Source organism: Myotis daubentonii, chromosome 5, assembly GCF_963259705.1.
Source record: "Myotis daubentonii chromosome 5, mMyoDau2.1, whole genome shotgun sequence".
In the NCBI taxonomy this organism is placed as follows: domain Eukaryota; kingdom Metazoa; phylum Chordata; class Mammalia; order Chiroptera; family Vespertilionidae; genus Myotis; species Myotis daubentonii.
The window spans coordinates 7,642,143-7,657,654 of NC_081844.1; the positions used below are offsets into that span (position 1 = coordinate 7,642,143).

Genomic DNA, 15,512 nt, shown 5'->3' on the forward strand with positions numbered 1-15,512 from the left:
CCTGCCTCTTTGTGGTGATCAATCGAGGAGCCCTGGCTGAGGCCTACCTCTTTGGGGCCATCGATTGTGGGGCTCCTGGACTGTGAGAGGGCACAAGCACAAGCTGGGCTGAGGGATCGTCTCTCCCTGCACCCCCCCCCCATGCACAAATTTTGTGCACTAGGCCTCTAGTAAGTTATATAAATGTCTAACCACTATACTGTATACCTGAAACTAAAATAATATATATGAACTGTAATTGAAAAAAATTTAAAAATATAAAATAAATGTGGGTAAGGATGTAGAGAAATTGGAACCTTAATGCATGAAAAACAGTGCAGCTGCTGTGGAAAACAGTATAGTGGTTCTTCAAATAATTAAAAATAGGACTACCATGTGAACTAGCAATCCCTAAATTACTAACATATACCCAAAAGACTTTAAAGCAGTGTCTCAAAAAATATTGGCATACCCACATTCATAGCAGCAATATTCACAATCACCAAGTGTCCGTCAAAGAAACCTAAATTTTCATCAATGGATAAATGAATACACAAAATGTGGTCTGTCTGTAAAATGGAATATTAGCCTTAAAAAGAAAGGAAATTCTTCCCTGGTCAAGTGGCTCAGTTGGTTGGAGCATCGTCCCATACACCAAAAGGTTGCAGGTTAGATTCCAGGTCAGGGCAAGTACCTGAGTTTTGGGTTTGATCCCTGTTGGGGCTTGTATGGGAGGCAACTGATCGATATTTCTCTCACATTGATGTTCCTCTCTCAATCAATAATTTTTTAAAAATCCAAACATATCCTAGGGTGAGGATTTAAAAGAAAAAAGAAAGGAAATTCTGACACATGCTACAGTGTGGATGAAATCTGATGACATTCACCGAAATGAGCTAGAGCAGTCAAATTATAGAGACAGAAAATAGAATGGAGATTGCTAGGCTGGGGAAAAAGAGCACTGGAAGTTATTGTTTAATTGATATTGATTTTCAGTTTTTCAAGATGAAAAGAGTTCTTGAAATGGATTGTGGTACTGGTTGCACAATAATATGAATATACTTAATCACTGAAATGTGCACTAAAATGGTTAAAAATGTTAAGTTTTATGTTAGTGTATTTTACCACAATAAAAAAACGAGTAAAAAGGCAAACCACACAGAATGGGGAAAAATATTTGCAAATCATATGGATTAATATCCAGAATATATATATAATGTGCTCCTAAAAGTCTGAAACAAAGAATAAAATAACCCAAAAAATGGGCAAGGGATTTGAATAGACATTTCTCTAAAGAAATGTTCAATAAGCACATGCAAAGATATTCAACATCACTAATCATTAGGAAAATTCAAATAAAAACACAATGAGGTATTATACATACACATTAGAATGGCTATTAAAAAAACAAAGAACAAATGTTGATAATGATGTAGAAAAATAGCCATGTGCATTGCTGTTGAGAATGTAAATTGGTGTAGCTGCATCAAAACAGTATAGTGGTTCCTCAAAAAATTAAATATAGAATTCCCATATTATCCAATAATTCTACTTCTGGGTATATACAGAAAGACTTGAAAGGAGATTTGATATGAAACATATTTAATGTGCATAGCAGCATTATCGATAATCTCCAAAATGTGAAAATAGCCCCACATATCCATCAATAGATAAATGAATAAATAAAATGAGCATATGCATATGATAAAACATTCATTCTGAAAAAAGAAGTACATTCCGATTCATATTTACAACATGGATGAACTTTGAAAACATCATGCTGAGTGAAATAAGCCAGTCACCAAAGAATGCATACTGCATCATCCCACTTCTATGAGGGTTCTAGAGGAGTCAGATTCACAGAGACAGAGGCAGAACGTGGGTGCCAGGGGCTGAGGGAGGAGAGAATAAGAGGGAGTATTTAGTGGGGACAGAGTGTAAGTTTGGGAAGAAGAAAAAGTTACAGAATAGCAGTGATAATAGTGTGAATGCACTATACTTAATGCCATGGAACTAACTGTATACTAATCAAAGAACTTATATGCAGCTATGCATAGCCCATGACACAAACAATAGTGTGGTGAAGCCCTGGGGTGGGGCAGGGGTGAGTGTAGGGGGCCCAAGGGGGAAAAATGGGGGACATTTGAAATGGTAAATTTTGTTATGTATAGTTACCACAATAAGAATAGTTTAAACAAAACAGTAAGTGAAAAACTTTAATCTTGGAGAATATAACCAAGGCACCATAAAGTTTGACCACTTGAAAGTTTTTTAAACATTGGTTGGAGAAGCTTGTCACTGTGTGTTCTGTTTGATTCCTACCTGAAAAACTGTTTCACAGTAACAGTCACGCTGGAAGAGCACAAATTCATCGAAGTGGACAAGGTCATTGGGGTGCCTGCATGCACCCGTGCTGGCCCTTGGGCGCTGCTTGGCGTGTCCTGACCTCACACCTGCCTCAGCCCTTCTGTCGTCATTTGCGCCGTATCTATCGATCCCGACAGCTGTCCTGATTCTCCTCCTGATTTCCACCATCAGAGGTTTAGTTTCCACTGTGATATAATGAGAGGTTTTGTCTCTGAAGTCTTTTATTTTCCAGTTTGTACTGTTGCCTTCTTTTCCTTGGTTGTTTGACTAGGTTACTCCCTGCCTGTTATTATTTGAATTTTAGTATGATCAAGAATACTGAAAAAATGTACAAATTAATCTGACATTAAAGATATCCACTAGAATAGCGGTTCTCAACCTGTGGGTCGTGACCCTTTGGGGGTCGAATGACCCTTTCACAGGGGTCACCTAAGACCATCGGGAAACACATATATAATTACATATTGTTTTTGTGATTAATCGCTATGCTTTAATTATGTTCAATTTGTAACAATGAAAATACATCCTGCATATCAGATATTTACATTACGATTTATAACAATGGCAAAATTACAGTTTTGAAGTAGCAACGAAAATAATTTTATGGTTGGGGGTCACCACAACATGAGGAACTGTATTAAAGGGCCGCGGCATTAGGAAGGTTGAGAACCACCGCGCTAGAACAATTCACATGTGTTTGAAGTTGCTGCTTCATTCTCTGAAATGCTGCTCTCCATCTCACTGACGAGTGTGGGGGTTCGGCTGCCTGTGCAGAAATTCTGTGTGTTGCTACAGCCGACTTGGCTGAGGCAGATGCAGAGGAGGAGTGAGATAAGAAGGGCAGCTGGAATGCACGAAGTGGCCGCCAATTCCCCATGGTCAGTGCTCTAACAGTTTTCTGCCAATGAATAGGGGCTCAAAGAAGTTCTGTAATGTGATCCCATCCACACTAGGACACGTGTGCTCTGTTTACTAAGCAAAAGCTACTTTATCTGGTGCATTCCTGGCAGCAGAAGGCTTCCATCTTGACCCACAAATTAAAAACTAAACCTTCCCTTGTGGACTAACTTCTGGTTCATGCTGGGTGCTGCACAATGCGGAGCCTGAGTGCTCCTGCAGTGCTGCTGTCCCCAGATGCTTGGCAATTACTTATCTCTCCGTGGAGGGACGTATTCCATGTGAACTGGGGGAGATGCACCTCACACTAACTTCACCTTAGCTGGGTCCCCAGTGAACCCGGATGGGAATGAAGGATGACTGAGGACAGGTGGGGAAAGACACCAAATGAAGTTCTAGTTGGTCTTATCCAATTGCTGTTAAAACACTCAAGTGTTGCCAACATTACGACCACAGCAATGGGAATGTATTGCTCTGGCCTTATGTGCAGGTCCTCCTCAGCCACGTGCCGGAATACAGGCCCATGGCCTTCGGAGCTGCCTCTTCGGTGCCTTTCTTCCACTGCAGGACCCTGACAGGGCCTGATACAAAGCAGGACTTAACCAAGACTCCATGCACATCACATGCATGTTCAGTGCATAGGTAACCGCACTTATGTTTTGAACTACTGAAAGAATTCCAGTGTTCACTAATTCTAAAATTCCTGTGATAAAGTTGCTTGATCAGAATGAATACTGTTTCTGGGACCAAATCTTTTGTTCATGCCAAATTGCACTTCTGATTTAAACGGACACATTTATTATGCACAAATTTTCCACATATACTTGGTCCCAGTTCTGAGGGTTTTACCTACTGGTGTGTCTACACAGACACAAATTGTCAAGTCTATATGGCTTGTTGGAATTATGGAACCTTTATGGGAGTTTTGAATATCTGCTAGATTAGTTCCCACCACATAGTTTTATTCCTGGGTTTTCTCACTTGTGTTTTGGTATAAACTTTGAAATTAACTTATCCAGCTCCAGAAAAAACTAACACATTTTGACTTGATCTGTTTGAGAATATAAACTTTCTTATCAGTCATTCAAATCTCCCCCTCCATGAATATTTTAAAGATTTTTCATATCGATTTTCACATCTCTTGTTAAGGCCACAGGTACCTTATCTTTTTTGTTGCTATTATAATTGGTATCTTCTCTTCAACTGTATGTCTTCTAATTGGAATATACAGTGATTTTGTCATATTTTATCTTGTGACTGCACTGAATTTTCTTACTATTTGTGGCAGTTTCCTATTTTTCTCTTGGGGGTTCTGGATATGCTCCAGGTCTTTTTGTTGTTAATCCTCACCCAAGGATATTTTTTCCATTGATTTTTATAGAGTGGAAGGGAGAAAAGGAGGGAGGGAGATAGGCATTGAGAAAGGGAGAGAGAGAGAGAGAGAGAGACATAGATTAGTTGCCCCCTGTACATGCCCTGACCGGGGTTGAGATTGAACCTGCAACCCAGATATGTGCCCTTGATCTGGAATTGAACCCATGACCCTTTGGTGCATGGGCCCATGCTGTAACCACTGAGCAACATCAGCCAGGGTACTCAAAGTCTTTTACACAACAGAGTTTAAAAGGCTCCTTTCCATTTTCCTGGATGGTTCTCTTCTCTTGTGCAACTGTAATGGCTTATCTTCTGTGGGAAGGAGCAGGACATAAAGGGGCAGCTTTCCCTTGACCCTAATTTTAGCAGAAATGCACTCCACGTTACCCACTAAAGAAAGGCTACCTTTAGGATGAGGTATATATATCTTACTAGAGGCCCGGTGCACGAAATTTGTGCACAGGTGCAGCCCCTAGGCCTGGCCAGTGATCGAAGCACCAGCATCTGGCATAGAAGGGCAGGTCCCAGCTGACCTCTGGACCCTGGGCAGCACCTGGGTCGCCGGGCCGCTGTGTGCCCCCCTCCACCTGAGTCATGTCACCCAAGTCCCCACACAGATGCGGTGAGCGCGGCTGGACGCTGTGGGCCGGGGCGCAGCATGGGCCTCTGGGCTGCCCAGCAATACCACACGGAAGCCGGACGGGAAGAGTGTTCTCTCCTGGCCAGCCTTGCAGACAGGCTCCTGAGCGAACCCACAGGGAGCCTAACTGGCCCCTGCGGTCCTCGTGGCTGTGGTCCAGCTCACCTGGAAGAGGCTGTACAGGTGCAGGGCGGGCTCCTCATGGGCACCCAGCACCTGAGCATGGGGGCTTCCCTGGTGCGCAAGCCCTGGCGCCCCAGGGGAAGGTAGCAGGGGGAGTGAGAGCGAGCTCAGCAGATGCCCTGCATTCTCACCACATCTCTGTCCCTGTCACCCCCACCCCCAGGTAGCCGGGGAGAGGTTGGTCACTGCCACCCACCCCCGTTCCAGCCTGGGTCCTGCTGGCCGGGGGGAGGGGCCAACTGCCACCAAGGCAGCAGTGGGATGATCGGGGCCTTCCGGCCAGAGGGAGGGACTGGAAGGTTGGCTGGCAGGCCTCATCCAGCAACCGGGGCCTGCAGGCTGGGGCAGCTCCTTCACTGAGCGTCTGCCCCCTTGCGGTCAGTGCATGTCATAGCGACCGGTTGTTCTGGTTGTTCCATCATAATGGTCACTTAGGTTTTTATATATATAGATTGCCCATTGACTCCTATGTTTTTATAAAATTGAAAAAAAGTTTTGGATTTGTTAAAAGACTTAAGTGTGGGGGCACATCTGTGATAATGTCAACAATAAAAAATAAACTAAAAACGACTTTTCATTAATATTATTCTCTTTAGCAAAGCAAAGGTATGATGAATTATATTTGGGGATTGTGTAATTAATCATCCTTGCACTACTGAAATAAATCCTACTTGATTACAATGCACTACTTAAAAATAAAGTTGGATTATGTTTGCTAATAACTCACTAGGGATTTTTTAATTCATAAGTTGGATTGCCTCAATCTTCTCCGTGTGATCAGAGTTATATCCTTATATACATGTGCTGCTAAGGAGCATTTGGATGCGCTCCTCCCTGTCAGCGCCTGGACAGTGGGGGCAGCACTGAGGGGGTGTCCTGTAGTGGAAGGGGGGATGTGATTTCCAAGGAAACCATCTCAGTCAAGGCCTTTTACTGGGAGGGGAAAGCTCTTACATTTCTCCATTTCTTCCATGGAATTTGGTCTAGTAAACCATCTATCTCTACTGGAGTTTCACTCATTTCTTTTTCTCCTACAAAGTGAAACTTTTCATCTTAAATTTACTTACATAGAGAGTTGCATAATATGTCTTATGATTTCTTAAAATTTCTGTGTCTAATGGCTATTTCCCCTTGTTATTTCTTGGTGTGTGTGTGTGTGTGTGTGTGTGTGTGTGTGTGTTTTGGTCTCATTTTACTAGTATATCTTGATTAGCTTAGTGATTTTTTTTCCTATATTTATTTTTTTCAAAATCAGATGTTTAAAATATTAGCTCGAGTGTTTTCCTGCTGCTTGGTTTGTTGATTTCTGCTTTTATCTTTTTAATTCCTTCCATGTGCTTGCTCTCAGTTCATGTTTCCCAATTTTCAATTTGTAACTTTAAGTACTTAACTCTGTGATACTGGTAGTTGTATTAAAACAGCACCTTTCTCTGGGACCTGGATCTAGACTCAGACATGTATCTGTGTGGCTGTCCTTCTACAGACACTGTGTTGGTTTGTAATTCTCCTCTTACTCTGCCACCTGTCATCCTGACAAGGCCACTTGTCTGCATGAGGGAGCCAGCACTTGGGTGGAAAGACAGACACAGGAATTCCAGGATGCTCACTTTGTAAATATTTAATAAATGACCAAATCTCAGGTACCAGAGCACTCAGCCAAGGCACCTCACTCTCCCTGGGCACCCTGATCCTTTTTTGGTGAGACTGGGTCTGCTTCTTGGGGTGTGGCCCTGGCTCAGCCCCTTTCTGACCCGGAATTGGCCTGGCTGGCTGCCCTCACCTCACTCAGATGCCTGGAGACTTGAGGGGCTGAGATGAGCAGGGCCCAAGGCATGCAGCACGAGGAAGCCAGGGTAGGGGCCTTGCCCTCACAACATTGTCAGGAAGGCCATCATGGTCATCAGGACATGGATGGAGGCCCCTAGAGAGGAGGAAAGGGTGGGGAGCGGCTGAGGAGGTAGGGGTGTGAGTGCTATCTGATGATGGATCCATATGGAGAAATGGGAGACTCGAGCAAAAACTGCAGGATACATAGGGAACATGCAACCGCGGCCCCAGCTCACTATTCCAATTTGCACCCAGACGTGGTTGAATTCACAGACGAGTGGGCCCCCAGAATCACCCTGGAAGAAAAGAGGAGTTTCCTGTGAACCCAGAGACTGGGGCCTGCTGCCTCCTGCATGAGGGTGGCCCAGAGCCCAACCCTCTGGGGCCAGTCCAGAGCCCCTTCACTCCGCAGCCCCACCTGGCCAGTGCCAGGCCCTGCTGTGGGAAGGCAGAGCAGGTGCCCAGGATGGTAGTCAGCAGGCAAGGTCCCCAGGCAAGGCCCCTTTGGCCAACATTGGGGTCCACAGGGCACTGGGCGCTGACTGGGCCTGTGCCCCATCTGCACCCAGGCCACCTATGGTTCTGTCCAACCTGTGGCCACATGGTGATGTGCTCTGAAACGCGCAGGGGCCAGGCTTTTGGGGGCCACCCACCCATTCAGGACAAATATCCCCTATGCCTTTAAGCAGATGAACACATGAAAGTCATGGGTTTGGCCCCCATCCCTGAGGTAGAATGCACCTCGCAGGCAGTCTTCAGGTTCCTGAGGTCCCCGGCACATATCATGTCTGGCAGAATGTATGATGTCTGTCCATAAAGCAACTGGCACAAGGCAAACGGGATCAGAGGCATCTGCACCTCCTGCAGGTGGTCTGAGGAGTCACCTGTCAGAAAGAAGCGCAGGTCCAGTGAGAGGTCCTCCCCACCCTGTTCCTGAGGACACACCCAGCCCAATCCCAGGCCCAGTGGGCTCAACCAGTGGCTTTTTCTCTTGCTCCTGCCCTCCAATGGCTCCCTTCTCTGCACTGGGATTCAGGTGTTGGTCAATGAAATGTGAATATAAATGCCACATGAAATTTTATAAAAGAACCACCAGAGCCAAACCCATTGAGGCATGCAGCATGTCTTCCCACTGCTATGGCGTGAGTGCATGGAGTCCATCAGCTCTGTCCCTGGTGACTGTGGGGTTGGAGACTGTAGGGTGGCACTATATGTACAAGAAAGAAAGCTTCGCCCTCACCGGTTTGGCTCAGTGGATAGAGTGTCGGCCTGCGGACTGAAGGGTCCCGGGTTCGATTCCGGTCAAGGGCATGTACCTCGGTTGCAGGCACATCCCCAGTGGGGGATGTGCAAGAGGCAGCTGATCGATGTTTCTCTCTCATAGATGTTTCTAACTCTCTATCCCTCTCCCTTCCTCTCTGTAAAAAATCAATTAAATATATTTTTTTAAAAAAGCTTAGAGTTTTGTGGCACATCACCCCTGTATCCTCTCTGTGCTGAGGGATATAGAAATTAGTCCCAGAAACTTTAAGCTTTCCTGGCCAATGTGTGAGTGGGTCCCAAGGCTCCATGCCAGCCTGACTGGAAGGAGCTGCTCCCACAGACTGAAGACCCTCTGACCAGGGTTAAAGGGACCTGTATTTGTGGAATCTGTTTTGGAGCTGATGCATGTGGACCTTGAGGGGAAGAGACCTTGAGGGGAAGCAGAATGTCAGCAGTGTCTGTGGTTGCTGCTGCTGCGTTGGTGAGGTAATTGATATCAGGAAAAGAGGTACAGAAGAATTAGCTGGTGCACATAGAATGCAGAGCAATAGAGAGTCCACAGACTTAGCGTATAGTGTTAGAAGAGGCCTCCCAGGAAAATGCAGTTAGGAAACTACTTTGAAACTCCCAAGCCAGCTAAAAATCTCTCTAAGGGCTTTTGCTGTGGCCACTGAGAAGAGAGAACAGAGGAGACAGGGTCTACAAGGGCCCCACCTCCTGCCTGGAGCACTTTTCAGGTCTGAAATATAAAGAACACAGGCAGCTGGAATCTGCCAGGCAGCTGGATGCCAGAAGGAGGGTGCTCCAGAGAAAGCGAGCCCAGAGGCCCACAGGGGACTCATTTACCGTGGTTTGCTGCAGGACCCTGAGCCAGGAATGCAGAGGGTACATCTCCACAGAGGGCAGAGAGTGGCCAGGTTGGACTTCACAGCGCTGAGCTCAATGGGGCTGGGAAGCTGAGTTCCAATGGGCCAAGAATGAAGAGTCTCAGGGGATACCAAGGACATTGAGGGAGACAGTGTTGAGGTGGGAGAAAATTGTCGGGAGCCGGTCCATCCTTGCTGTTTCAAGGGACCTGCCATATATGGCATACTGTTCTTAATATGTTTGCTCACCTTCTTGGCACTATGTGTTTTAACCAAGGTCACCTCTCTGAGAAAGGTTGTTTCCCCAGGAAGGGATTTTCCCCTGAAGTTAGGGAGGGAATAAAACCCCTTAACTAAGTGCCAGGCAGGTAATTAATCACTTTAACTACGAACAATCATGCTTAAGCTACATAATCTTTACTCCCTGGAATGGAGATAAGAAACGCCCTAACCTTTGGAATAGAGATTGATAGGATTGGAATCAACTGGTATAAATACAGATGTAACAAGACAACAGGACACAGAACCTAGACACAGAACCTAGACACAGAAACTACACAGGCATTAGCTGACTTTGAACTGCACCAGAGTCCCTCCCAAAAGGCTCCAGAACCAACACACCAGATGGTCAGCTTCAGACCACAACAGAGCACCACATGATTAAGTCCTTAAATGGCACACCCAAAAGGTGGTCTTGGCAGGCACCAGAGTAATGCTGGAGTAAATCTTGCTCTATGGGATAAGCCCCAGCTTAGCAGCTCGTTCACTGTGGTCGTGGCCAGTTCTCACACCCAGTTAGCCTGAGGGTCACCCCACTTAATGATGTGCAATCAAGGCTCAAATACAAGAAGAGAGCACACACAATCAACAGAAGGAACACTTTTAGAAAACCTGGCTCAGGTGACCAGGGAGACTGCACCACTGGGCCTCATAGGACACCTACTAAAAACAACCACTATGCCAAGACTGAGAGATATAGAAGATCTACCTAATATATAGAAGCAAACATAGAAAAACAGCCAAAATTAGGGGACAAAGAAAAATGTCCTTAAAGAAAGAATAGGAGAAAACTCCAGAAAAAGAACTAAACAAAATGGAGGCAGAGTTAAAAATATTGGTTATAAGGATGCTCAGTGAACATAGGGGAGGAAGAGATGAACTCACTAAGAGAACTTCAACAAAGAAAGAATAAACATAAAAAAGACTTAGAAACCATAAAAACCAACCAGTCAGAAATGAAGAATACAATAACAGAAATGAAGACTATATTGGATGGAATAAACAGTAGATTAGATGAAATAGAAGATCAAATAAGTGATTTAAAATACAGGGTAGTGGAAAACACCCAATTAGAATAGCAAAAAGAAAAAATATTAATGAAATGATGATATCTTAAGAGACCTCTGAGACTTCAAGTGTAACAACATTCATATCATAAGTGTACCAGAAGGAGAAGAGGGAGAACAAGGAATTGAGAACCTATTTGAAAAAATAATGACTGAAAACTTCTTTAGCTTAGGGAAGGAAATAGACACACAAGTCCAGAAAGCACAGAGAGCACCAAAAAAAATGCCTCTGAAGAGGTCCACACCAAGACACATCATAATTAAACACATCAAGGGTTAAAGACAAAGAGAGAATCTTAATAACAGCAAGAAAAAAACAATTAGTTACATACAAAGGAGCTCCCAGTAATCTGCTGATTTCTTACTTTAAAAAAAAAATGGAATGAATTTGCATGTCATCCTTGCACAGGGGCCATGTGAATCTTCTCTGTATTGTTCCAGTTTTAGTATATGTGCTGCTGATATGAGCACAATCTGCTGATTTCTTAGCAAAATTTTTTTCAGGCCAGAAGGGATTGACATAAAATATTCAGTGATGAAAAAACAAGGAGCTATAAGCAAGACTACTCTACCTAGCAAGGCTATCATTTACTAGGTGTGCCAGTTAATAATGCAGATTTTTTCAATAGATTTTTTCAATGTGTTGATAGATATGCGATTTGATACGTATGCTATTTTGTTATATTGACAACAAGCTTCAAAACTTCATTTGTCAAATTTGCTGAAGGTGTTAACATCATAGATATTTTTATGCTTAAAAATGTTGAATTTTGTGCCAAAAAGAGAGCATTTGCAGGAAGTTTTAATTCATTACTTTATTTTGAAGAAAAAGTTATTGTATACTTCGGGAAGCTTATGGTGAACATGCTCCATCTCAAGATACTTGTGAACGCTTGTTTAAATGCTTTAAAAGTGATGATTTCGATGTGAAAAACAAAGAACGTCCAGGTTAATTGATGAAGATGTGTGTCAAACTCAAAAACAACTTGCAGAAAGATTAAGCGTTGCTCAGCAAACAATTTCCGGTCATTTACAACTAATGGGAAGATTTTAAAGGGAGGAAAATGGGTGCCACATCAACTGAATGAAAGACAAATGGAAAACTGAAAAGTCATCAGTAAAATGTTGCTTCAACGGCACGAAAGAAAGAATTTTTTGCATCGCATTGTGACTGGTGACACGAAAGAAAGTATTTTTTTGCATCGCATTGTGACTGGTGATGAAACATGGATTTATTTTGAGAATCCCAAATGCAAAAAATCATGGGTTGATCCAGGTCAACCATCAACATCTACTGCGAGGCCAAATTGCTTCGGAAAGAAGACAATGCTCTGCGTTTGATGGGATCAGGAAGGTGTGGTGTATTATGAGCTTCTAAAACCAGGTGAAATCGTTAATGCTGATCACTACCAACAACAAATTATCAATTTGAACCACGCTTTGATCGTGAAATGACCAGAATGGGCCAGAGGACATGGCAAAGTAATTTTGCTTCATGATAACGCACCATCACACACTTTAAAACCAGTTAAAGACACATTGAAAGATCTTGCCTGGGAAGTATTAACCCACCTGCTGTATTTATCAGCCCTTGCTCCTTCAGATTACTACTTGTTCTGATTGATAGCCCATGCACTTTCTGAGCAGCACTTCAAAACATAGGAAGAAGTGGAAAATTGGGTCTCTGAATGGTTTGCCTCAAAACAAGAAAAGTTCAATTGGGACAGTATCCACAAATTACCTGAAAGATGAGGGAAATGTGTAGCTAGTGATGGACATTACTTTGAATAAAGCACTTTTGATATGTCTCTTGAAATTATTGTATTTTCTTTGATTACAAAATCTGCCATAACCTGTACACCTAGTAGAATTGAGAAATAAAGAGCTTCCAAGACAAGAAAACATTAACGGAATTCACCACCACTAAATCAGTATTACAAGAAATATTAACAGGAGAAGAAGAAGGAGAAGAAGGAGGAGGAGGAGAAGAAGAAGAAGAAGAAGAAGAAGAAGAAGAAGAAGAAGAAGAAGAAGAAGAAGAAGAAGAAGAAGAAGAAGAAGAAGAAGAAATAGAAATAATGCAATGACTACGTATGTATCAATAATCACTTTAAATGTAAGTGGGTTAAATGCTCTAATCATAAAATATAGGATGGCTGAATGGATAAGATAACAAGTCCCATATATATTCTGCCTGCAAGAGACCCACTTCAGATTGAAAGACACACACAAACTGAAAGTAAAGGGATGAAAAAAGATATTTTAGATAAATTGAAATTTAAAAAAATTTAAAAGCTGGGGTAGTAATACTTATATCAGACAAAATAGACTTTAAAACAAAGGCTATAATAAGAGCTAAAGAAGGAGATTTCACAATGATAAAGAGATCAATCCAACAAGAGGATATAACCCTTATAAACATTTACACACTCAATGTAGGAACACCTAAATATATAAAGCAAATACTGATGGACATTAAGAGAGAGGCTGACAGTAGTACTGTAATCGTATGAGACTTTAACACCCCATTGACATTAATGAATGGGTCACCCAGACAAAAAAATCAATAAGGAAACAGTGGCCTTATGTGGCACATTAAACCAGATGAATTTAATTAGTATTTTTAGGACATTAACCCATAAGCAACAGAATATATATTGTTTTCAAGTATACATGTAACATTTCCCAGGATGGACAACATTTTAGGTTATAAAACAAGTCTCAACAAATTTAAAAAGAGACTGAAATCAGATCAAGCATTTCTTTCTGATCATAATGGTATGTAAATAGAATTCAATTACAAGAGGAAAAATGAAAATTACAAACACATGGAAGCTAAATAACATGCTATTAAATAATGAATGTGTTAACAATTAATTTAACGGAGAAATCAAAAGATACCTTGAGACAAATGAAAATAAAGACACAATGACCCCAAATCTATGGGACACAATCCTAAGCAGTGCTTAGAGGGAAATTTATAGCAATACAGGCCTACTTAAAAAACAAACAAACAAAATTAAGAAAAATCTAAAATAAACAATTTAACCTTATACCTTAAGGAACCAGAAACAGAAGAACAAAAACTAAAACCATTTCTCCTAAGACAGGAACAAGACAAGGTTGGTACAATATTCAAAATCAATAAACGTGACGCCAATTTTTGATAAAAACTTTCAGCAATGTGGGAATAGAGGAAACATATCTCAACATAATAAAGGCCATCTAAGACAAACCTACAGCAAACATCATACTCAATGGGCAAAAACTAAAACCATTTCCCCAAAGAACAGGAACAAGATAGGGATGTCTGCTTTCATCACTCTTATTCAACATAGTCCTGTAAGTCTAGCCACAGCGATCCAACAAGAAGAAGAAATAAAAGGCACCCAAATTGGAAAGAAGGAAGTCAAACTGTCATTATTCACAGATGACATGATATTGTACATAGAAAACCCTAAAAGACTCCACCAAAAAACTACTAGATTTAATAAATGAATTTGGCAATGTTGCAGGATACAAAATCAACACCTAAAAAATCGATGGCTTTTTTATACAACAATAAGGAATTCTCAGAAAGAGAAACTAAACAATCCCATTTACTATCACACCAAAAAAAAAAGATACTTAGGAATAAACTTATCCGAGGAGGCAAAAGACCTGTACTCAGAAAACTACAGGACATTGGAAAAAGAGATAGAGGAAGCTATAAACAAGTGGAAGAATATATGCATTCATGGAATGGTAGAATTAATATCATTAAAATATCCATACTACCCAAGGCAAGCTACAGATTCAGTGCAATCCCTATTAAAATACCAACAGTATATTGCACAGATCTATAACAAATACTCCAAAAATTTATATGGAACCAAAAGAGACCCCGAATAGCTGCAGCCATCTTGAGAAAGGAAAACAAAGTTGGAGGAGTCACAATACTACAGATTTTAAGTATACTACAAAGCCACTAGAATCAAAACAGCCTGGTACTGGCATAAGAACAGGCACGTAGAACAATGGAACAGAACGGAGACCCAAGAAATTGACCCAAGCCATTACACTCCATTAATATTTGACAAAGGAGGCAAGAGCATACAATGGAGTCAAGAGAGTCTCTTCAATAAATGGAGCTGGGAAAATTTGACAGATACATGCAAAAAAAAATGAAAGTAGACCGCCAACTTAAACCATACACAAAAATAAAGTAAAAATGGATAAAAGACTTAAACATAAGTTGGGAAACTATAAAAACCTTAGAAGAATCCATAGGCAGCAAAATATTAGACATACTAGTATGTCATAGCAGTATCATTACCGATACAGCTCCTAGGGACAATGGAAACTAAGGAGAAAATAAACAAATGGGACTACATCAAAATAAAAAGCTTCTGCACAGCAAAAGAAACCATCAACAAAACAAGAAGAGTGCCCACTGCATGGGAGAACATATTTGCCAATGTTACATCTGATAATAATCTCCACAATTTATAGGAACTCATGCAACTTAAAAAAAGGAGAATGAACAATCCAATCAAAAAATGGGAGAAACCAAGATGGCGGCATAGGTAAACACTGGAGTTTGCTGCCTTGAACAACCACTTCAAAAATACAACTAAAAGACGGAATGGACATCATCCAGAACCACAGGAAGGCTGGCTGAGTGGAAGTTCTACAACTAGGAGGAAAGAGAAAAGCATACCGAGACTCAGAGGAGGCGCAGTGCTGAAGTAAAATACTAAGGTGCGGAGTGCATGTGGAGCGGGCTGGCAG

The 15,512-nt window shown here is 41.9% G+C and overlaps 1 protein-coding gene and 1 pseudogene across 1 annotated transcript in view; both read right to left on the reverse strand.

Annotated features, from left to right (window-relative positions):
• Nucleotides 1-7,156: 7,156 nt before the first annotated feature.
• Nucleotides 7,157-15,512, reverse strand: part of PRSS38 (serine protease 38) — a 58,731-nt gene continuing 50,375 nt past the window's right edge. Inside the window, exons 4-5 of the mRNA XM_059695433.1 lie at nucleotides 8,009-8,151; nucleotides 7,157-7,563 (exon numbers count right to left, since the gene is read on the reverse strand). Of these exons, the coding sequence (XP_059551416.1) occupies nucleotides 7,309-7,563; nucleotides 8,009-8,151 (398 nt within the window). The 3' untranslated portion in view covers nucleotides 7,157-7,308. The remainder of the gene's footprint in view (nucleotides 7,564-8,008; nucleotides 8,152-15,512) is intronic.
• On the reverse strand, nucleotides 11,114-11,213 carry LOC132236234 (U6 spliceosomal RNA; annotated as a pseudogene).